Source organism: Aptenodytes patagonicus, chromosome Z (genome assembly GCF_965638725.1).
Source record: "Aptenodytes patagonicus chromosome Z, bAptPat1.pri.cur, whole genome shotgun sequence".
NCBI classification, from domain to species: Eukaryota; Metazoa; Chordata; class Aves; order Sphenisciformes; family Spheniscidae; genus Aptenodytes; species Aptenodytes patagonicus.
In genome coordinates, this window is record NC_134982.1 from 13,666,539 (window position 1) to 13,692,103 (window position 25,565).

Consider the following 25,565-nt stretch of genomic DNA (forward strand, 5'->3'; position numbering starts at 1 on the left):
AGAGCCCCGTCCAACCTGACCTGGAATGTTTCCAGGGATGGGGCATCCACCATCTCCCTGGGCAACCTGGGCCAGTGTCTCACCACGCTCAGCGTAAAAAATTTCTTCCTTGTATCTAGTCTGAGTCTACCCTCTTTTAGTTTAAAACCATTACCCCCTGTCCTATCGCAACAGGCCCTGCTAAAAAGTCTGTCCCCATCTTTCTTACAAGCCCCCTTTTAAGTATTGAAAGGCTGTAAGCAGGTGTCCCCCAAGCCTTCTCTTCTCCAGGCTGAACAACCCTGACTGTCTCAGTCTTTCCTCATAGGAGAGGTGTTCCATCCCCCTGATCATTTTTGTGGCCCTCCTCTGGACCCACTCCAACAGGTCCATGTCTTTCTTATGCTGAGGGCTCCAGAGCTGGACGCAGTACTCCAGGTGGGGTCTCACCAGAGCAGAGTAGAGGGGCAGAATCACCTCCCTCGACCTGCTGGCCACGCTTCTTTGGATGCAGCCCAGGATACGATTGGCCTTCTGGGCTGCGAGCACCCATTGCTGGCTCATGTCCAGCTTTTCATCCACCAGTACCCCCAAGTCCTTCTCGGCAGGGCTGCTCTCAATCCCTTCATCCCCCAGCCTGTATTGATGCCAGGGGTTGCCCCGACCCAGGTGCAGGACCTTGCACTTGGCCTTGTTGGACCTCATGAGGTTCACATGGGCCCACTTCTCCAGCTTGTCCAGGTCCCTCTGGATGGCATCCCATCCCTCTGGCTTGTCAATCACACCACTCAGCTTGGTGTCATCTGCAAACTTGCTGAGGGTGCACTCGATCCCACTGTCTATGTCACTGATGAAGATATTAAACAGTACCGGTCCCAATACGGACCCCTGAGGTAAATCCCAGATGTTAACATGAGTTTTTAAATTTACTTCAGTGATTTTGGGGTCAAAACTTAGGTGCACTGGGGATTACACTGGACAACATTTATTGTTCTCCAACACGACTGGATGCATCTGGGACTAGCCAAATTACCAAATCTTACTGTAAAGGTGTGTAATGTTCAGTAATTTACATTAGAGTCATTATCAGCTGGAAACTTAAGATGCTTTTGCTGATTGTTTATCTCATTTGTCAGGACCTGCTAGATAATTCTTGCTTCGAGGCAGGTGTTTATGTAGTACAATGTAGAAGGTTTTTTGTAGTAATAATGCTGACATTTTGGCATGACACAGGTAAAATGAGCTAAAGTATATCTCAGCTTTGGAAGTCTTTGTAAGCAACAAACTAATCATCAGCAAGGTAAACACTCTGACAAAATTATCAAAAACCCAACCCCTTATATCATAATTCCTGACATGTCAGACTAAAGAAAACTGTATTAAGGCCATATAACTAATTCTTTTTAAAAGCATTTTTTTTTTTTGCCTTGAAGGAGACTTTCAAATGATGGTTTAATTTTGAAGGAAATTAAAACCACCATGGATAACCATTGTTTAAAACTTGTGCAGCTAAGTTGCCTACCATTTTTCCAAAAAGAGAGGAAAGAATTAATACTTGGCAGCTATTTTAAAATAACAAATTTTGTTCTGAAGTGATTTTCTAGGCAAACTGAAATTCGAAATGTAATATAATCAGGAGACTGCATTAGGAAAATGTAGTCAGGCTATTAAATAGAATTATTTTATGATCATAACTCTACAGCAGCACATAAGAAAACAGCATTATTTCGATCACTGCTTTGGCTCGATAAGACGAATTAATATGATAAGATAGATTAAAAAAATCCCTTCTAATCTACGAGTAAATAACACAATCACTTGTTTAGGAAGAATATATCTATATTTTATGAAAAGTATTGCCTTTATGTAATTACAACATATATTGCAAAGCAACAGTGTAACTAAGAATTAAAAGAAACAAACATTTCACAGGATACGATATTTAAAGAAATATTTTGAGGATTTACAGCTGCTTACTAATCAAACCGTGTAGATCTTCAGAACACAATTTTGGTATCATTCTAGACTGCAGACCATCCGGGTACACAAGTACATAATTCCCACTGTTTTCAATTAAATTTAAAACTGCAATAATTTATTAAAAAATTCTTTCAAAGCTGTATCATGCAAACATTTGTCATACAATTCAATTTTAATGCATAAAAACATACTGTATCAGCCTGAAATTTGTCTGATCTGCATAGTTAGAGATTATAAATTAGCTTTTGGTTTATTGAATTCTATTACTTTATCAGAATAAAGTTTAGTAATCTCTTGCTTAGTAAATCCGTACTCTAGAAGTATCTCTTCTGTGTGTTCTCCTATAAAAGGATCTCTTTTAAACGATGGAACAGCAGGGGTCCTTGATAGAAGAGGAGCAGGTCTAGGACTTATCTCTTCCTGATCATTTTTGATAAAAGAACTTCTTTGTTTGTTATGCTGATGTGAGGCAACATCATCAAAGGATAAAACAGGGGTCACACAGGCATCAGTACCATCAAATATGCTGCACCACTCAGCTTGTGTCTTCTGTGCAAATATGGATGCAAATTTTTTCTTCATTTTGGGCCAGTCGGAGAAACTCAACTGATTGGGAAGTTTATCTGAATCTAGCCCAAGACCTGAAAGGAGAAAAGCAAAGTTTAACTGTAGTATAGCTTACACAAATTAAAGTGCTGCCCACAACTAAGTATGTTCCTCAAGAAGCTAGTATTTTGCAGGCAGTCCAACGCAGCAGAACATGCTAACAAAAAGTCACTTCAAACTTTATTATGGTATCTATGATTGAGGGAGAGGGAGCAGAAGAATAAAATGTTCTATTACTTGCAATTAGACTAAACCACAACAGCTACAGCCTTTTAAGTAAGTACATATAATAAACACTCATTTGTATAAGCACTTTGTAAGAGCAGTAGCTGCCTAGAGATAACATTTCGTCCTGAGAACATCTGTAACAGGTATTGTATTCTCCACCTGGCAGTAGCAACACAAAAGTCTGCTGAATGGGTCTTGGACTACAGCAATATACTTATCTCATAGAAGCCAGTACATCTGCCAGAGCTGGACATTCAGCAGGCTACAGTGTGTCCAACATGATCGGGTTATTTCTATGCCAGAGATGAGAAGATAGCATGGATGGATATACCCAGGCTCGCTGTGCATGAAGTAGCTCAGCTGCAGGTGCCTGCAGGCTAACCGACCTGCTTCTCGACTCCCTCGGTCCAAAAGGACTCCAGCAGTGTTTGCTGCTCTCCCCTCTTCAGCAGACCTCGTAGGCTCCAACTCTCCACTGCTGCTCTTTTGGAAAAGTGAAACCCATAGCCCTTACACTCACTAACTGCTTAAGAACTCTGCTTCCCAGAAGATCAGTCGCATGGACCACCTAGGTATGCAATACACACATCCTTCTGAGGCACAAGAGCAGAAGATGGACACACAGGCTTTGTACTGAAAATATCCTGAACTAGGCAGGTCCTAGGTCCTTCCCTCAACCGAGCACCACCTTCCCTCTCACTGGGGAGTTTACATCTCTCCTGTGCAGCCAGTTTCCCATCTCTGTTTCTGTTCGCACGGATTCTGCTCTCTGCACTCCCTACCCTTCCATTCTCCTACTTCAAGGAGATCCAAGAATTGTTACCACTTCTTGTAGGGTTTATCTCAAAAAGGAGGTAAGAAACAAGAAAGAGAAAAGGCAACTAAATCACACTTTCAAAATGGAAATACAAACAGGGGTACAAACAGAGTCTATGATATCAAATAGAAATCAGAAGTGGTATATTGAAGGCTGTCCAAACAGTCACATCTTGAAATTCAGGAGCATGGACATAGCAGGAAAAATTCAGAAAAAGCAGGGCTATGAAAGAAGTTAATCTGAGACATTAGAAAGGCTAGAGAACAACTATCATCATAATGCTTCAGAAACAACAAAAAAAAGGGAGCTGCTTAGAAAACAACAGCTCTGTGTAAAAGGCAGAGAAAATGCTGAGTTCTGCAAACATTTAATTTTGAGCATTCTTTCATGTTTAGATACTTGGTATCAGATTGCATGACTTGCAACTGTTAACAGGCTTGGCTACGAGATGCCTGTTGCAGGTAGAATTTACACAGAACTCCTCTAATCTTCGGCTGTAGATAGGCAGAAAAAACTTCCTGTATCCTCTATTTCTATAGCTTCCTTATCACTGAGAGGGGTAGACATATAGCTACTGGAACATACAGGGGAGAAGAAAGGAAGATAATGTCCATTCTTCTGCTCTTTAAGTTCTTTCCGCTCATAATCTCTACTACATGCACTTCTTGGGGCTCATAGGCTCCCCCAAGTTATCACAGTATTTAAGAATTTCACTGTTGATTGCCAGATTCTTAAGCAGTAGCTTTGAGAATGAATACATGCTTTGAAATCTTACTTTGGTACGGCAAAGGAAAACACAGAGAAATTGCCAATCTCCAGACTCAGAAATACAGCCTTGCAGCTGTTCATGTTTAGAAGAAAATCAACACAGTCAAAGACAGAATAAGCGTTTTCACATCCTATTAGAGATTCCTATGGGTATCAGGATAAGTATTACTACAAGATAAACATCAGTCCTTATCAAGTTACCAAGTCACGTGCACCTTAAATCACTAAACTTAAAATCTAGTCTTCATAACCATTCATATTAGCCTAAAAAAAGATCAGCTGAAGATTACTCATACTGGTGGAACATCTGTAATTAAATAGAAGCCAACAATGCTTTCAAAATTAATTTGATTATTAATCTTCAAAGTATAACACTAAAGATGAACAGTGCTACATAGTTTACTCAAGAACTAGGAGGTGAGGCAAATTTAACTTCCACAATAAGTAAAGCTAAGTAACAACACACTATCTGAGATGAAATCGTGTCTATTGGAAACATTGTTTCTCAAGTATTTATTTGCTTATTAATTATGCTTTGGGTTCTAGCAGCCAGACCAACATGAACAGAGCTCTACCATTATCCCATTACACAATTATATTTGAAGATCGTGCCAGATGGAAAGTTGGCTGAACCTAACTGTACATGCTCTAGCAAAACAGAACAATATGCAGAACCTGGAATTTAATATTACATGATCATTTTCCGTCGACCACTGAAGACTTCAACTTTAAATAGCATGAACCGGCAGCATTTAAGCACTACAGCTTCTCATTTTCCAGCTTGTGCTAACCATTTGTGGTACAGACGAACAAAATCACAGCAGGAGTGACTGAGTCAACAAGGAAACAATTACACAGCAGAGAATTGTTTGGGATACCACAGGATGACAGATTTCACGCAACATAATCAAAACCAAATTATCTTTTACACAGAATATCTGGGAAAGCAATCACAACTTGTTTCCACGTTTTTTTGTTCAATTTTCATCTAGGGATTTTTGTTTAGAAAAACCCAGTAACCTACCCTAGTACAGCTATGAAATAACAACTTTTGAAAAATGAAGAATTAAATCTCCTTATAATGATATAGCTTTAAGTCTCCTTCAAATGCTATAGCTTTATTGACATGTATCTGCACATCATTTATTAATGCAACAAACTGAAATCTCTATTTCTACAGAACTTCTTAGACAAACTGCAGTAAAATTAGGCACCTATTTCAAGAGAGAGAAGACAGTAAAATTCATGAGATAAATCAGCGAAGTTGCTTTGGTATGTTGGAAATAAACTGTTTCATACAGTATTTCAGCCATACTATTTTAAAAGATTATTTAGGATCCCTAGCAGAGCTTTGTTCAGTATTTTCTTGTTTTAACTTGCTGATTTTCTTTTCAAAATTGTACGCTTATAGGACAGTAATCCTGAAATTATGTTGCCACAACATGACCGAATGGAACTATCTAGTATGGGAATCCTTAATTTTGGCCTAAACCACAGCCATTGGTGTATGCCATTGCTCGCTCGCTCTCTAAATATAATTCATTCTCACTCTGAGGGGGAACTGAACTTTAAAATATTCCAAGACAGTACTGAATTTTCATTAAAGTAACTATGTAAAGCTTTTTCTCTGCTCAAAGTTTTTGAAACTAAAATAATTTTTTAGAAAGCAACAGTTCAGCAAAAGGTTGAACAGGCCCAGAGTACTACCAGAGCATGGCTGCAAATGCATCCATAGCTGTACTCTAAGTTTACATATTTAATTACCACAATTGCAAATGTTTTGGTGCAGCAAGAACCTAGCCCTCTACAGTATTTGTACAATGTTTAAGGCTTATCATGATAAGTAAATTCAAATAAAACTTAACATTATGTGTAACTGAGGGTGTCTAACATGTAATGAGGAAACTGTTTGTCCACTTTGCATGTCTTAATAACAACATCATATTGAATTCAGCACATTAGCAGATTTTTAATACAGTACACAATACTTTACAATCACAAAATGGAGAGCCCTGTGGAAATCCATCATAATGATGTAAACCAGGTTTTTCAAGTGCTTCCTAATTTTTTTCCCTTCTTTTTAAATAGAAGTCACACAATGTAGGAGTATCAAAGTAGTATGAAAGGAGTACTATCAAATACATGTTCAGAACTTTAGTGACTGTTAGTGCTTTTCACATCAATGTAAGTTAATATTAAGTTCATCTTATGTAACCGAGTTTACACCACATGATAACACAGAACCAAACCTTTACTCTCACCTGATATATAAAATCTACTGTGTTCTGCATGCTTCTTGTAGCCTGGATACAGCAATACTAAGCACATATTGCTAAAAATCAAGAGAAACCTGCAGAAGCAATTTACAGGTCAGCTGGAAGACATTCTGTCTCTTTCTGTCAAAACATTGAGACTTAACACTAGTCGCACATGTTTCTTACATCAGATTTTTCATAAGATGCAAAGGCATTTTAGTTATTTATTGGCTGACTTTTGTAGTAATAAAATTAATATAAGCAAAAGGATTACAGCATGTTTGTTAGCAGCAAATAGTCTATAGTGAGCCCAGAATACAAATCCTAGTACTACAGCTACTACAGCAATTATTTACCATATCTCTTTTATATTGCTACAGTTTCTCATATAACCTTTTTTTTTTAAATTCATAAATTTGTGGTAAGCAGAAATTTAATTTTCCCTACTGAGCACAACCTACAAAGCCAACAATCTTCTCAAAATAAGATGCTGTATTTTCCTAAAGTTAGTTAGTTTCCCTCCACAGACCCCTGAAGAACTTTCCTTGCCATGTCATTAACTGCACTCTGGTCCAGCACTGGGTTCCTAATTTTGTAGGGAAACACTGAAGTGAACCAAAACCAAAAGGAAATCAGTTTCACTTCAGCTAACCAGAATTCTGCAAGCAGTGACAAATGGTTCAGAAATCATGTTCCTTTCTCAATTCCGCAATCTTTAAATCTCCAACTCTTACATCTGCAACACCCATATCCTTGTGTTTTCATTATATAGGAGTGGCAAAAGTAACCTACTCTCTGAATATGGACAGAGAGACATAAAGTGGCTTTCAAATATATTTTACCTGGAACAGCACCAAATTGTTCACCAGCAGAACTGACCAGAATTATGGGAAAAAAATTATGAAATAAAATTATGGAAACTGTAACTGGAACATACCATTTTAAAACTACTTCAAAGCAGGGAATTAATGTCTGGAACAGACGACTCAGCCTAAGTCAAAGCTCCTCCAGTTTGTGAAAGAGCAATACAATTCTCACAAGCAGCTTTTTCTTCCCTATAACATTCAAAGGCTTAAATTCTGAATTTAATTTCTGCAACAGATATCCCAGAAAGGAAAAAATCCCTAAGCCACAAGAAGGATCTGCTGTTCTAATTTAGTACACTATTGCTTCAGAAAGCTTGCAACCATAACTACTGAAGGGCATAAATTTTTCCTATGTGAAAATCTGAACAATTCATAATATGCACCTAAAATACAATGAAGAAAGACCACTTATTTTAAATGCAATATTGTGAAAAAACCTTGAGTTTGGTCTGATACTTTAAACAACACACTTTTACAAAATAAACAAAGAAAAATTATTGGCTGTAAATGAGCTAAGATTGTGATACAATTAAAGGCAAAAAGCAAAATTTCCTTAGAAGGCTGTAGTCTGTATGTTGGATTTTTTAAATATGACAGAAACAGACTGAAACACAGGCACAGCTGCGATTGCAGTTGTTGTCTACTTACAAACGGATACACCAGTTCTTTATTGCTGGAATAACTATTTTTGAAACTTCATATGTTAAAATGAAGCCACTTCTGTGCATTGTAAACATGAGGAATACTTTCAAACATGAAAATAAAGTTGTCTAACGTGGGTGCCCCAATATAAGCAGATGAATTCATAGTTGCTGCTCCAACTTTATGCTCTAAATTTCTGAGAAACCACTAAGAGGAAAACAGAATTTTCACATTTTCGTCAGTAAAGAGTTATCTAAATAATACAGAGATCAGTCAGTGATTAAGTTATATTGCCTGACCACTGGATTCATCAATCAGAGGCTTCTTTCTAGATAAGCTGGCTGGCTGGTTGAGAGAGAAAAGCCTAAGCCTTGCCCTGAAGGCTGGAGTGTCCAGCAAAGGTTCACTGAGAAGAAGAGTGACAAACAAGACCAGACTCCATTACAGAATTTGTTTTATTTTTGAACAAATATAGATTCCATCCCACTCCTGTAGCTTAAAAGTAAGTGCTATTCAACTCAGTCTCTAGAGAAATAAAATACTGCAGCCATGAATACTGCAGGCCAGTGTTTGATCACTTTAAGCCAAACATATGGGTATTTGAGTAAGCACCTTTATTCTGTTCTTTTTTCCTTTGTATTTAAGGCAGGCGTTCTCACTGAAGACATGTATTGGAATTCCAAATTCCCTAACTTCCAGAGCAAGGGCTTACATTTTACTTTGATACAGTTTTATATTTATTTTTGTTCTCCAACTCCATTCTTGCAAGCAAAAAAATTTCAAGGGATTGGATGAGAATAACATTTCAAAGAACTGCAAAGTGTAGAATAATCAACTAGACTGTCTTTTTCAAGATCGAGTAGCTTAGAACTGGAGTTTGCAAACAAGTTATTCTCAGGACAATCAGGGACAAAGTACCAGCTTCTTCAGCCAAGAACATGGCTCTTCCAAACTTGACAACTGATCTAGGGGCAGCACATAATGCTGGACATGTCCCTGAGTCACTCCAGGAGCCTGCGTTATGCGTTTCATGTATCAGCATGTACCAATTTGGATATTCTACGCAATTGCACAGTCCTTCTCAACCTACACTGAGAAGCAGCCATTTACAGCCACAGATGTGTAAGAACTTTGGGAGCACCACAGGCTGCAAGAAAACAAAGCCAAAGTGTACAGGACAAGATCTCTCCTTGGGATCCTGCTCACCAAAGGCATACCCCACCTTACAGCTCCATACCTGCATTTCATCTTACCATGCTCCTGAATTTCAAAAACTCCTGGAAGTGCAGGCCCTGGCACTGACTACACTCTCGTTAGCACAACGTAGGTCATTGGGGCTGAGCTGCCAGTAACTGAGAGGAATTGTCATGGTTTAACCCCGGGCGGCAACTAAGCACTACACAGCCGCTCACTCACTCCCCTTCCCCACAGTGGGATGGGGGGAGAACTGGAAGGGGAAAAGTGAGAAAGAAACTTGTGGGTTGAGATAAAACCAGTTTAAAAATTACAAACAAATAATAATAATAAAAAAATTTGTAAGGAAAAGCGGGGAAAAAAATAATAACAAAGAGAGGAAAATAAAACCCAAGAAAGAGAAGTGATGCAAATGAAAACAATTGCTCACGATCAGCTGACCAATGCCCAGCCAGTCCCCGAGCAGTGGCCCCGCCGCCAACCTTTCCCCCAACCTTTATTGCCAAGCATGACGTCACATGGTATGGAATATCCCTTTGGCCAGTTGGGGTCAGCTGTCCCAGCCGTGTCCCCTCCCAACTTCTTGTGCACCTCCAGCCTGCTCGCTGGCAGGGCAGTGTGAGGAGCAGAAAAGGCCTTGACCCTGTGCAAGCACTGCTCAGCAGTAACAAAAACATCCCTGTGTTATCAGCACTGTTTTCAGCACAAATCCAAAACACAGCCCCATACCAGCTACTAGGAAGAAAATTAACTCTATCCCACCCAAACCCAGTACAGGTATCCATGTTACAATTCAAGGAATAATCAGTGGGGAGAGACTGAGCAAGAATAAGGAGCTACTCCACTGCCACCCTCACTCAGCAAAGATTTCCCACGTGTAAGTCATGCATGTACAAAAGTGGTTCACATAACACTGGGTACATCCACTTTAGGTATATCCTCTGTTGGTATTCCTTCTACTCATTAAGCAAAACTAAAATTAGATTGAGAACTTTTTATATCCTTCATATTCAGAATAATGGAAAGAGAATAAATACCAAATTCTTTTGTAAATTTTTTATATTTTCATAAATTCTGTATGGAAAGCATAGCAATCTACCAAAGGAGCATGACAGAAGAAATTATTTTTAAATTAAACAACCAGTAAGAAGCTAAGAGCACATCTGATCAAAAGCTTGAAGCACACAAACAGTTCAAAGGTAGAGAGGCACCTGCAAATTTCTGTTTTAACTTCACACAATTATTTTGCATGACTCATTCTAATTTCTCAAACAGATAAATCCTATTTTATAGTCATATTTAAAGAGTCTTCAGTCAAATATAAAAATTATAACCATAGCTGGACACTAAAAGCACTCTGAAATTGTGTAGTGGAAATTAATTTATAAAGCTGACTTTGCTTCTAGAAAAATTCTATTCTTTCAGGAAATATTATGAACTACTTCCAATGAATATTCATTTCTGAAACAATTTAAATAGTTTCTTTTTTTAAAAAATTGTAGCACAAATAATTGAACTTGCTTGAAATTTTATTTGCAATACCAAAGAATTAGGTCTCCTTTTTAAAGCATATTCACAATGCCTTGAAAAAAGTGGTTTCCAAAAATAGTTATTTAGTGGTCCAGCCACATCACAGACTACCATTACCATAACTCCAGAAGAAAACCTGTAATTTAAGTGTAGTTTCTGAGGGTAAGGTGAAGAAGGGATGAAAAAGAAAGAAATCAATTGCTAGAAGAAAGTGAACTAAACTGCTACACTGCTACCCAATTAGTTTCACGAAGTGTTTGGCTTTTACAAAGAAATCAACATAACCAATGTCATGAATCAAAACCAAGTATTAAAGAATTCATTCAATCATACTTTGCTGATGTGAAACTCTCCAAGCTACTTACCCTTTATTAACTGCCCATAGAATTGAGGCTCAATGGCACCAACAGCCATGAATTTTCCATCGGAGGTCTTGTAGGTTTCATAAAAAGGCGCACCACTATCTAGCAGGTTTTCACCTCGAGGTCTGTTCCAAAGTCCCAAATTTTGTGATTTCCACAGAAAAGAACTTAGGTATGCTACTCCTTCTACCTTGAAAATTTACAGGAAAAAGTAACAGCTTCAATAAATTAGTTGGCATGTTACCTTAATTCTACATAAAACAAAATAGCAAAAAACTCCTACCAGTTCTGTCCTTTGTTAAGATTTTTAATGACAAAATCTCAGGTAAGCAGTTTAATTACTTAAAATTTTCAATTACTGTTTATATTGCATATGTAAAATCATCTAGAATTAGATAATAAGAAGGAACATAAATGTAATAATGCAGCTTCAGATGGTGACGCACTTTCAAGGCACAAAGTTTCCTCGTTTAGCAAGTTTATAATCATTAGGAGTTCACAAAAAGAATGTAAGTAATTTTAGGTGATGGGACAAGCTTCTTGGCTATATAGAACATTAAGTATCTGACAGCCGTCAAGCCTTCTAAACCTCTGGAAATCAAGGTGCCTATACCAGCCCTGTAAGTATCAAATCTTTATCTCAACCTCAACTTCTTTGAATTTACTGATTATAATAAGACTGCTATTTTTAGAAGAAAACTGGAAGGAAATCAAAGGTTAAAGCTCTCTTATACCATGGGAACTGGGAAGCTCATCTTCATCACTAAGTTAAAAATTATTCTCCCACTCTCATCACTGGTAGGTACATAGACATAGCAAGGTAATCTCTAAATAGGCAAGTGTCTGATGAATACAGCACTAGAAAACATGATTAATCTTGTTCCAACTTGCCCTTAAAATTTTGGCTATGTGGAGTACAACCAGATGAAAATTCAGTTTGTTCAGCCTTTCAATAATTATCAAGCTTGTACCAGTCTTTCCAGGCAAAATCATATCCTACAGTTTTGCTCACCAGCAGAACCCATTTTCTTCCAACTGCTTTAGAAAAACTGTAAGTGAAGATGAGGCAGTAACAATATATGGCCAGAAACATTCCAGTGGAACAGAGAAAAACCTGAGCTGTATCATTTTGATTCATGCATTTTCAGCTGTGTAAAATTAACCTAATATTGTCTATAGAGAAAAGCACAGAGATTTTACTGAAATAAAAAGCTACTGAATTTTCATGTGGAAAGATCTATTAGTTTCTACCTTTCCAAGCAAGAATTTAAAACATGCAAATCTTCGAAGTATGCAGTCACGAAGGTTTCTTCATTTAATGTGTATTACTTTGCCTCTTTCTCAAGTACCTGCCACAAGGACAGGAATACTTCTGCCCTACTTGTCATACATTAAAGTCAACTAAAGTACTTTCATGTGAGAAAATACTGTGTACCTTCATCTTCATGGTCGCAGAATGATTGCAAAGATATCAAAATAGTGTTCGCTTTACTAATGATCTGATTTTGCACTGCTCATATTAACAAAAAAATACACAAAAAGCATTGGAAGTAAGGATAATAATAGATGGGGATAATATCAGAATAAGCCTTAACTGCAAATTAGATTTTGGTGCTGACGGAACTACTTACAATACCTACATACAGTGCTACTTACCCTGGAAACACTTAAAATAAAATACTACACCTGGTTTGGACTGGTATAGGGACTTTAGAAATATCCCTGGCTGGGCAACTGGACAGCTAGCTTCTGCCTGAGGCTCACTGCAATTCAGAGACAAATAAAAAGGTGTCTAACATCTACACCAAACCTCCAAAGGCATGCTCAAATAACACCACACACACACTAATGTGGTCACTTTCTTTTAAAACATGAAAAGGACAACGGGAGACTCCACTTAAGCCTAATTGCAGAATGATTACAGTAACAGTTATATGTTTCACTTAATGGCTTCCTCATGCTAAAAGCATCAGAGGTCTCTGAAGCAGGGACAAGAATCCAGAGGCACCACCCCGCTGGGTGACCTGTCTGCTCCGCAAGTCTTCTGTTCCTTCTGCAGAGTGAAACAGTTCAAACAAAACTGAGAATGAATCCACACCAACCTAATCTTTATCCTCGTGACTGAAGAATGCCTCTAGGATGTGGGAGTTTTGGTTTTGAATACCTCCAGGCTGAGAAAAACCTGCAACCCCAGTCTTCTGTTAGACAGCTAAATGCTCTTGCCATGAGACTATTATGCAAGTGATCATTACCGCCATCCTCTTCTGTGGCTGTCTTTTCACAAAGAGTGAGTCATGCTTGGTCAGATGCCTACCATCAGCAGAAGGCTCTGCGTCTGACTTTGGAGTGAACCTAAAGTGTGGCCCTGACTCACATGCTTCTATTCCAGCGTGGTGCAAGAGTGCAGATGTGCCAACCATATCATATCGCGGTGTCCACTCCACATCCTACTCAGCACACAGGAACTATCAGGCTCACTGTAAGATACCTATGATCCCTATAGAGTCAATGAGAAGAGACAGCAACTAACATGAATCAATTCAGATCAGGCATTTAATTCTTCTCAGGTAGACAGCTAAAACGCAGGACCCAGTGTCTACTTTTTACACAGCGCAACAATAACACTGGACACTGTGAACAGGTGATGCAAATCTAGCTCTTGGCCTGATCCTCTCTACTCTCTTTGTGTATCAGTTTAGTTTCACTAACTAGAGGAGTTCCTCATGTGTATATTACTGATCATAAGAACGCTCCCAAGCCATTTTTCAGCTTTCAGCATAGTAATTAGAAATAAAAGATAAATAACAAATTTTTCTATCACAAAAATTTGGATCTCAATCTATAATTACTAACCTCAAAGACAAGAAATAATTAATTTTTTTAGATTACCGCAGAAAAATAGACATTGCAATAAAGGAAAAAACAAACAAGTGGTCAGTAAAACAAACCATAAAGTAAGATGAAAACTTAATAAAAGTAATCCTGAGGACACAAAGCTACAAAAAAGGAAATCCATTTTCCCCCTTCTACCGTAGAAAATTCCACCATGTCGTTATATTCAGACTACTATATTCAGACATACTCAGACTACCTAAACTGTACAACAACTTAAGTAATAGGCCTATTAAATAAAAAAGAATGTTAAAACGGAATGACAGCTGAAATGCTGCGGTATTGTGCTTTTAAAAATATCTATTTCCATGAAACAAACTTAGATATAAAAACAGGCTCATCAACCCAGTCTATTTAACCGTCTTTGGTGTTGATGATGCATGTATGTTCTTCATCAACTGTCTTGCTGAAAGTCTGTTCAAGTGAAAGGAACATAACAAAATGCCAGATAAAGTCCATCCAGTGATACTGGACAATATTCCATCCATTTCACAGGACACCAGGAACACCAGCAGGGAACTGTAAATTCCACAAGTATAACGAGACAAGAAAAAATTGAAAGGCTTAAATTTTGAGGGCTTAAAAAAACACCACAAAAAACCACAACACATTCCATTCCCAATGAGCCAGAGATCTCATTAGGACATCAGCGGACTTACATTGATTCTTCTCATAACAAACTCTTTTAATGACTTAAAAGTACCAATAGTGAAAATAAGGTAATACTCCAAGCTACAAGAAATATCTTTTTAAATATTTGAAGTCTTGTCACAATTCTCCACAGTTTTTGCTTCACAAATACACAAACTCCTTCATTTTTCCTTTGTAGGTCTTGTTTTTAGACTCACATCATTTTTGCTGTGTTTCTCGGACTTCCTCAAATTGGTCTTTTTTTTTTTTTTGGAAAGTTGATGGCCAGCATCAGAAACAGTATTTTCCTGAGGCCTTATAAATGTTGAATACATTAGAAGAATTACTTCAGAAACTCTGCTGGCTCTATTTCCTGTTTATACATGCTAATACAGTGTGTGTGTGTTTTACAACAGCATGACATCGTTGACTCATGTTCAGCTTGTGACTACTACAAACCCCCGGGATTGTACTTTAGCCAATTGTTCTCATACTGCATCTGTGCAGCTAATTGTTTCTGCCTAAGAGAACTACAGAGCAGTGGTCTCCATGAACTTCAGCCAATTTTTTTCAGGTCATTTCTCTCATTTGAAAAGGTCACTTTCAATTCTAATCCAAGTGTCCAACATACTTGTAGTTCTTCCCACATGTTTATCATCTGTAAATTTACTACACACCATCACTCATCCACCATTCAGCTTATTGGAGAAAACACTAAAAAAACCCAACAGACGTCTGTGGAACTCCAGCTGGTAAGTTTGACAATCAACTACTAATAACTATTGTCAGGGTAAAAAAATAGACCAGTTTTGCACTGATCCCATAGAATTTTCATCTAGACCATAATGCCGTGACCTGCTTCTGAGAATGTCATATGAATTTGTCAAAAAACTTACTCAAGTCAAGATAGCTAACATCTCTTGCTATTCTCCTACCTTCAAGACCTCTTCAACAAAGGGATTTTTCAATTAATATAATTTTTTTCAATTTATATTTAAGTCCAAAGCATAATGTTCACTGTATCACAACACCTCGAAGGGAGGTCAAATTTTAATTGCAACGCTCTTTAAAAAGAAAAACAGAAAAAGAGAGAGACAGAGAGAGAAAAAACACTTGCAGATAATACAGGTTTCAAGGATAAATGTAAATATGTATTTTTCCTCTGTGTGTAAGTGGGTGGCCTTGCAGTGAAACATTCCATAGTATTCATTATTAAGCTACTTTAGCCTTTCATTTATTTTACGGCACATTAATGCAAAGTGTTTGAAATTGACTTCTTGGCAATAATCCATGGCAGCATAACTATTTGAGGGAACAGTGCTTCTAATAAGACATGACCTGTCACAAATTCATAAGCACATCTATCTTGGACAAAGCTAATGCAATTCTTTATTTTATTAGGATCATCATTTTTGTTGTTATGCATGATGTTAATTGTTTATTATACACTCTATTTCCATACAGCAAACTTACTCATCAAATATATACAGCTAATATTTTTTGAAGAAGGCAGACTGAAGATAGGGAATGGCACAGGGGGAAAGCTGCAGTATGTGTCCCATGTCATAAGGATGTTATGGCAACAGTAATATGTGAGAACTGCTTGTAGGTGAAGGAATAGCCATTTTGTGAGATTACTTACTTTCCCTTTCCCAAGTTCTGTTTCAAACCTTATGTATAGCTCTAATTTCCTCCCTTTTACAGACCTAGAGTAGGAAAAAACCCAAACAAGCAAACCTAAGAAACCCCACCTTCCTTGAGACCAAACTTACCATACTTGCATCAATGATCTGCCCTTTACCAGATTTGGTACGTTCATAAAGGGCTGTAACAATGCCCATTGCGCACATGACACCTCCACCAGCAAAATCAGCCAGAAGATTTACAGGTGCATAAGGATTTTCATCTTTTCTACCCAGCTTTGACAGCACACCTGACAGTAGAGCAAACAAAGCAAACGTAAGTATAAAATTAATTATAAACAGTCATTTCTACATTTCTACAATTAAAGTTTCATTCTTTTCAATCTATGCAAGTAAACAAGGGATAAAGCAAACTTCTACCAACAGTTTTCTGTCTCTACTCAGCTGTGTCTTAGCAAATAGTTACTCTTTAATTCACAAAAGAATAGAATATCTGAAATCATATTAGTGAAGATGCATTTAATTAAAGAGATTAATAAAAGTCTCACAGATAAACCATTGATAATTTGGCTACATAGGGACAAAATTTCATCCAAAAAAACCTTTTGCACAATAATTCTATATTAGTACTTTGTACATGCAGAGAACCTCCCCCGTAAGAATTCAATAGGCATTATGAACATGTCTCAAAGCAACTTTGGGAAATTTTTCTTCTTTGAATCTTTTGAAGTAAAAATGCAGATGTACAGTCTTCTGTGCACATAACCCATGAATTAATAATCATAACAAAGGATTTCACATTGACAATTGCACTTCAGTCCTATCCTCCCTCTTCAACTACCTTTGGAAAAAAAAAGGTTGCATATAAGAGGAATGGGTGAATAACACAAAAAGGTTACCTTTGACTGCATGCAATATAGACACAGGGGACCTATGTTTATGCCAGAAATTATGCAGAAATGAAAGAGAATAGAGCAAAGGCTAAGCCATGTTACTTCAGATGGAGCTTTGAATCTGCTAGCATTTCTCTGCCACCCTGAAAAACCTCTTTACTGTCACCCTACTCTTTGTAGTTCCCTCATAGCGAATCCCTTTGGGAAAGCAAGAAACTCTGCAGTATGATCATATCTCTTCTATGCCTGTAGCCTAAGGTCTGAGACTTGCAGCATACATGGTCAAAATTTCCTGAGAATTGCGTTATTCTGATGCACCGTTTAGTTAGCTAATGGTCTAATGCACTTCCTAAGTACAAGCAACTGAGTGCACAGTATAAAAACGTTTCCAAAGCCTGTAGTGCAAGCATAAAGCCCTGTCAAGGACTAAAACCTCACTTTTAACAGTCTAAAGGTCATCACAGGCACCAACAGATTAATATATTAACTTATATCTGGAGTTTCTAATGCAAGACATTTTTTAGCTAAAGAAAGCCAAAGCTCATCAGGAAAATACTCAGGATATGAGATCTCATTTTTGAGGAATGATACCTCCCAAATGCCTTGTCCTATTTCCTTTAAATAGGCAGAAAAACTTGACCTGTGAGATTTCAAGCAAAAGGATTTAATTTTAGGAAGATAGCACTAACCAAAATACTACTGATTAAATCGGCTCCAGAGAAAAAACCACTTCTTTTTTAAACAGAAAGTACCACAATCTAAGGTAGCAATGGCCTATACTGTTTCTGTACTGACTCTTCCCCTGTGCTAATAACAAATAAAAGTATCATAATACTTCGAAATCATCTGGACTTTAAGTCAAAAGTGTTTCAAACAAGGCATCCTTTCTTTACTCTTTTTTATTCTCTGACAATCTTACATAATGAGAGAAGACTGAACCCGTCCCTGAAGAAACTTAATTCCACAACACAATGACTCCCCATAGTAGGTGATACTGGATCACCGCATTTGCAGTGCCTCTGCTCTGGCCCTTTGCTGGGGCTAAAAGAAATGCTTTATCCAGTGGGAAGCCAAGAAGTTTTGGGCCACTTTCTCTCCTCCCTCACAGGCTCAGAGAAGCAGCACAGACAGCAGCAATGTGAACAGCAGTAGGTGGGGCCATGCATGACACACTGACTGCTACCACCAGAGTTGGGTAGTTTTATTATTGTTTGTTACTGCATACTTGTAGAAACATGACACTTACAAACAGCATACTGTCTACAACACCTTAAGGAAACATGGCATTGCCACTTTATTTTCAGCCTACTTTCCTTGCGGTTGGTATCAATGGAGAGATATTTACAGCAGAAAAGCACAAGAGTTCAAATGGCTTAGGCTGCCTAGTTTTTCTTCGCTCAAAAAAAGCTGCTCACAAACACGCAAAATAATCTGCAGCCCTTTCGGGATTATAAACATACAGATTTTCTAGGAGTGAGGCCCTGAAGAAAGACAAAAATGCATAAAAACTTCAGTCCTCTCTTCAAAGAGAAAAACTTTATTCAGATAAAATAGCACAAAGGAAGGAAAATACTGTACAGCCTGAGAAGACATGCTGATCCAGCCTAACAGCTCCCTGCTGCTGCCAAAACGAACAGCCCGTCCAGCCCATGTTTCCTCCTTTCTTGTGCTGACTTTTTATGTTTGCTGGATCCTTTAATGAACTGTTTCACCTCAATAACCTGGCAGAAAAACATCCTCATTTCTCCTGGACAGTTTTTGACTTGTGAGGGAGCTTACAGAGAGGTTAAGCAAGCGCCAGAGCTGACTGGAGAGCAAGGAGCAGGGAGAATCACAGGGAAAGAGAAGGAAACCCTCCTTTCACTATCAGAGATGCTTCAGATCTGCTCAGCTGTTTCATCAGACTGCACCTCAGGCAATTTGAGCTATCTGCAAATAACCTTTCAATATATTTTTGAGTCTTGACTTAAGGGGGGGGAAAAACCTTTTCTGACAGGAAATTTTACAGCATACCTGATAAAGCCAAATAATTGATGTCATGACCTGCAGACTTGGCGTATTTTCCTGTCTGGCCAAATCCAGTAAGTCTAGCATAGATGAGTCTGGGATTCTCCTGTAGAAGGACCTCTGGACCAAGCCCAAGTTTTTCCATGACACCTTAAAAAGACAAAGGCATGGAATCCTAATTCGCATTTATTTTTAATAAGACTCAAAATATACATGGTTCAAAGTTAAATTATACAACAACAGAACTGAACTGCAATTTATGAAGTAATACATTCTAATTCAGTATCCATATTACAATGTGAATAGCCAGAACGTTATAAATTACCAACATACTGCATACATTTTGAATACAAGCCAATTAACTGAAAATTAAGCTTTAGGGTCCTTTCTTTTTTTTCAGCTTTTTTCCCTGTTTTACTTCACCAAAAGATTGCCAGACAGCTTGCTGTAATCCACGTACTGTTGAATGAGAGAGAAAGCTACCAAAGGCTTGTAAAAAAAAAAAAAAAAAAAGAGCAAACTCTTACATTTTCCACATTAAAATGACCTGAAATTGCTTCCATCTTTCACTGGAATATACCTTCCTCACCATATTAGCCTCTCAGTACCCCACGTGTTCCTGTATCTTTTAACTCACTGACGCAAATGGACCATGCCACTATTCTACTAATGATCTGCAACAACTGCACAATAGAAAATGCGTTCTTTTGTAATGCAGAGAATAAGGAACTTTTAGAAATCAATGAAAGGTAGGTTTGGTCAGCATGCGTTTACAGTAATCACGGCTAAAATTTTAATCTTGCAGTTCTAAAAGAGTGGTTTTAAAAGAAGCAAATTCTAGTTGATGAGGAAAAGGCTGAGGTACTCAATGCCTTCTTTGCCTCAGTCTTTAACAGGCAGACCAGTTATCCTCAGGGTACTCGGCCCCCCCGAGCTGGAAGACAGGGACGGCGAGCAGGATGAACCCCCCATAATCCAAGAGGAAGCAGACAATGACCTGCTGCGCCACCTGGACGCTCACAAGTCTATGGGGCCGGATGGGATCCACCCGAGAGTGCTGAGGGAGCTGGCGGAGGAGCTCGCCAAGCCGCTCTCCATCATTTATCAGCAGTCCTGGTTAACGGGGGAGGTCCCGGACGACTGGAGGCTTGCCAATGTGACGCCCATCTACAAGAAGGGCCGGAAGGAGGATCCGGGGAACTACAGGCCTGTCAGCCTGACCTCGGTGCCGGGGAAGATTATGGAGTGGTTCATCTCGAGGGCGCTCACAAGGCATGAGCGGGACAACCAGGGGATCAGGCCCAGCCAGCACGGGTTCATGAGAGGCAGGTTCTGCCTGACCAACCTGATCTCCTTCTATGACCAGGTGACCCGCCTAGTGGATGAGGGAAAGGCTGTGGATGTGGTCTACCTGGACTTCAGTAAGGCCTTTGACACCATCTCCCACAGCATTCTCCTCGAGAAGCTGGCGGCTCACGGCTTAGACAGGTGGACTCTGCGCTGGGTCAAAAACTGGCTGGACGTCCGGGCCCAGAGAGTTGTGGTGAATGGAGTTAAATCCAGTTGGCGGCCGGTCACGAGCGGTGTTCCCCAGGGCTCAGTACTGGGGCCGGTCTTGTTCAGTATCTTAATCGATGATCTGGATGAGGGGATCAAGTGCACCCTCAGTAAGCTTGCAGACGACACCAAGTTGGGCGGGAGTGTTGATCTGCTCGAGGGTAGGAAGGCTCTGCAGAGGGACCTGGACAGGCTGGACTGATGGGCCCAGGCCAATTGTATGAGGTTCAACAAGGACAAGTGCCGGGTCCTGCACTTCGGCCACAACAACCCCATGCAGCGCTACAGGCTTGGGGAAGAGTGGCTGGAAAGCTGCCCAGCAGAGAAGGACCTGGGGGTGCTGGTCGACAGCCGGCTGAACATGAGCCGGCAGTGCGCCCAGGTGGCCAAGAAGGCCAATGGCATCCTGGCCTGTATCAGAAATAGTGTGGGCAGCAGGAGCAGGGAAGTGATCGTGCCCCTGTACTCGGCACTGGTGAGGCCGCACCTCGAATACTGTGTTCAGTTTTGGGCCCCTCACTACAAGAAGGACATCGAGGTGCTGGAGCGTGTCCAGAGAAGGGCAATGAGGCTGGTGAAGGGTCTGGAGAACAAGTCTTATGAGGAGCGGCTGAGGGAACTGGGGTTGTTTAGCCTGGAGAAAAGGAGGCTGAGGGGAGACCTCATCACTCTCTACAACTACCTGAAAGGAGGTTGTAGCAAGGTGGGTGTCGGTCTCTTCTCCCAAGTAACAAGAGATAGGACGAGAGGAAACGGCCTCAAGTTGTGCCAGGGGAGGTTTAGATTGGACACGAGGAAAAATTTCTTTACTGAAAGAGTGGTTAAACATTGGAGGAGGCTGCCCAGGGAAGTGGTTGAGTCCCCATCCCTGGAGGTATTTAAAAGACGTGTAGATGAGGCGCTTAGGGACATGGTTTAGTGGGCATGGTGGTGTTGGGTTGACGGTTGGACTCGATGATCTTAGAGGTCTTTTCCAACCTTAATGATTCTATGATTCTAAGTTGCAAATAAATGATAGATTTTTATTGGCTCAGTGCAGCTTGGTCAGACTACGCCCCATAATCTATACTGGCACTGCAGGGAGACACATTTTGGAGGGGAAGGGGTAACATAACTTCAATGCCTACTCCGCCCCAGAATCTATTACTGCAACTTGTTTCACAGACTAGTCCATAATATTACTGAATCTTCAAATTCCTTAAGATCTATTTCTATTGTATTACTTACTGGGCAGTGGCAAGTGACTAATGCCAAGGAGAAAGCACTGAAATTTGGTAAAGAGCAGGATTTTCAAAAGCACAAGTGAGAACTGGGTGCCAAATAACCCGTGGTGTCACAAAGTCATTGTTGGAAGGTCAATGGTACATGTGTGTTTAAAGAAACTCTCCTGCCGCTTGGGCCCTCATCTTCTCATTGGTTCACACCAGCTTCATGTTGGATCACAGATTTGCCTAGTTCAGTTACAGGCCCATAAAACCTAATGTCTAGTTACAAAATTACCTGCATTTCCAGATTAAAAAAAAAAAGCGCCTATAAAACCAAAGAAAACAGAAATTTCCATGATAAGAAAAAAAAATCCCACTAGAAAATAGGACACTAGCTACAATAAAAATGGAATTTAGTGTCTTAATTTTGTTTGCACAGCTTCTGAGGAAGAAAACAAAAAATTCTTAAGGTAAAAAACACCACAACCATAAAACCCCGTTTTCAGAATGGAAAGCATTATCTGTGGCACAGGATACGTAAGCCTGTTTATGATGTGTGATGTTTAACTGATACAGCCTTCTATTTCTAAACTGACTGCAGAAACCCCAAAACACTTCAGCTAGCTCCTCACTGAAGCATGATCATAGAATCATAGAATGGTTTGGGTTGGAAGGGACCTCTAAAGGTCATCTAGTCCAACCCCCCTGCTGTGGGCAGGGACATCTTCAAATAGATCAGGTTGCTCACAGCCCTGTCCAACCTGACCTTGATGATACTCTTCATAACAGAACAGCATCCTCAAGGAACAGCAGGGATACTGAAATAGCCAATGCATGAGCATCAGATGAGTGCCTGTGTATGGTTTATGAACGAAGAGAGAACATTAGATCTGTTGCCTTCAGAGGAATCATAAGGTCTGAGACTTAGACCACTATTTGCTACATCTTACCCACATGCTAGCCTTACAAATGTGAGTTGAATTATATCAACAGGCCTGCAAATCACTGCAGGACTGATGCCCAAGCTCATGCATGACTCCTCGGTTCAGACATCCTCCGGTGCCATCCAGAACTATTTGTTCAGTGTCTCAGTTAGTGGGGCAAGGCCCTGGCTGAGCACCTTCCACAGCTTCTTCCCTGTGGTGTTGCAGGGCTGCTGCACTTCACAAACCCCGGTCCGTCCCTCAGCATTTTTCACCCAGTCACACGAAATAAACCCCCAGAAGCTGGTCCCTTCCCACATCCCACTATGCATTTCAAGAGGTCACAGACTGACAGGAGTCCCCTCAGCACGGCACCCCATGGCCCTTAACTGCCACGCACCCGACCTCCCGCTTACACCACGCTGCCCCCATGCCCCGACCGCACCGCTCCCCCACCCCTGCCCCGGTGCCCCCACAAGGCCGCCCCCACCTCACCGTGGCGAAAGGGCTCGATGAGCACGTCCGTCCCGCAGCACAGTCTCCTCAGCGCCGCCACGCCCGGGGGTCGCTTGAGGTCGAGCGCCAGGGAGCGCTTGCCGCGGCCCTGCACGTCGGTGGCCACGGGGGAGCGGGGCGTCCGGTCCACCCGCACCACCTGGGCCCCGAAGTCGGCGAGGATCATGCCGCAGAGCGGCGCCGGCGCCAGGCCGGCCAGCTCCAGCACCCGCACCCCGCTCAGCGCCATGGCGGCCGCCGCCTGCCGAGCGCCGAGACATCGATCCTCGCCCCCGCCCGAACGGCCGCCCGCGCCGGGGCGGTTGCGGTGACGGGCTGAACGCTCCAGCTCCCAGAGGTGTGCCGGGAGGAGCGGGCTGTGCCGCGCACGCCTGTCCCCTTTTACTTGGCTTTACTCTCCGGGGCCTGAGGAGGCTTATGTGGCCCCTTGCCTGTGGAAGCGGCCTGTGTTTCCTCCCGATCCCCCGCGGCTGCGTTTCCTGAGCAGCTGACTTCCCCGTGTTCCGCCGAGGGTCACCCCGTCTCCCCTCCGCAGCTGGGTTTTACTCAGGAGATGGGCATTCCCTTGCTGCTGGGGGTCGGGCAGACAGCAAAGAACGTGAAAATCAACACCCAGTTTTCGGAAAACCTCCCTGGTGCCAGCCGTCGTGTTTTACAGGGCGGCTGCCAGCAACGCCAGTTGTCCGCCCCATCCTGGGGCTGCCATGGATGGTCCAAACCCACACGCACCTCAGCCTCCCCGGGTCACGCTTCGGGATATTAGCGGAAGAGCTGACAAAAGCTGTTTTTTTCACCAGATGTGCCTTTAAACTCGGCTGTCTGATCCTGTTGCTCCTGCTACAGCAATTGCAGCCTCTCTTGGAGGGGCAGAGCCCACAGCCCACAGCTGGGGTAGTGACATCTTAAGCAGTCCCTGCTAAATCTGGTCAGCACAGGGCTGGCACGGCTGCTTGTGGGAAGTACGCCACCGGGATATTAAATAAATACAAATTCTAACCAAGATCTTGATGCTCGCAGCTCACCAGTGTGGAGCCATTAGCTCAGCCGTGCCACCAAGGGAAGACCGTCACCACGGAGGCCATCAGCCCAGCAGCCTTCTGCCGGCCAGGAGTGTCGTGGAGTTTCAGCCAGAAATGTCTCCTGTCTTCCTGACACTTTCACCGTTTCCCCTGCACAGAGCACAGGGGCTTGTGTTTGGTTAAATCAGACCAGGTTTAATAAAGCCCGCATTCATGCACAGTTGCTCTTTTAATGCAGCCTGCCAGAAAAGCAGCCACCTTTGACTGGAGGCCATGGTCATTTTGTTTTTGTTGAGGCTGCTCACAGGAATGGACATCCATCCAGGAGAGGTGATGAAACAGGCATTGGATTAACACAGCTTTTCAAATGTATGTCCTGCTCCCAGTATTTCACGTTAACAGGTAAAGAGACAGAGCGAAGAGGCCCTTAAAATCAATTCCATGCTCATTTTATTTATTTCTTTAAATCAGTTGGACTACAAAAGTGTGTAAAGGCTGAAAATATGAATGCAGAATTCGTTCTAACTCTATAATAACAAACAGAAGAGGTCTATTGCCAGAATACCCTTTATTTTCCAGGTAGACACCTGGTCCTGTAATGCAGGCACTGACTGTATCCACTGCTGTGCTGCCACCCTTAAGAAATGGCAGAGAGAAAAATAGGTGCATTTTCATTCAAATGAAGCTGGCTTGTTATGTTTGTTATCCATCTCCCTTAGAGACGCTATTCCATATAAAGGTTTGTTTCCACAGACATCATCATGTTTCTGGGACGCTACATTTCTTTAAATGATTTCCAGTTTCATTTGTCCCCTCTCACCTTCGGGTCTTAGTTTGTGTTGAATAGGAACAGCCAATTTCTGTTGTGTCGTCTTCTTTCATTTTACCTGATGCTCTTTGGTTTATCACATCCAAATAACACCATAATATCTGGATTTTGCTATGGTTTAACTGAGCAGCCCTTTGCACCTGCTTTTTTGTTGTCATCCACCATTACAATGGGTAGTCTGTGGCAGAAACATTCAAGTTAGGACCTTATTAAATTATTTCAGT

The 25,565-nt window shown here is 40.9% G+C and overlaps 1 protein-coding gene across 1 annotated transcript; it reads right to left on the bottom strand.

Moving 5' to 3' along the window:
* Positions 1-1,797: 1,797 nt before the first annotated feature.
* Positions 1,798-23,879, bottom strand: AMACR (alpha-methylacyl-CoA racemase). Its single transcript, XM_076362577.1, has 5 exons — positions 23,473-23,879; positions 19,299-19,442; positions 16,522-16,682; positions 11,231-11,417; positions 1,798-2,600 (listed from the first exon to the last, which is right to left on the bottom strand). The coding sequence occupies exons 1-5, from the start codon at positions 23,720-23,722 to the stop codon at positions 2,191-2,193; spliced, it is 1,152 nt and encodes a 383-aa protein (XP_076218692.1). The 5' UTR covers positions 23,723-23,879; the 3' UTR covers positions 1,798-2,190.
* Between the last annotated feature and the right edge of the window lie 1,686 nt (positions 23,880-25,565).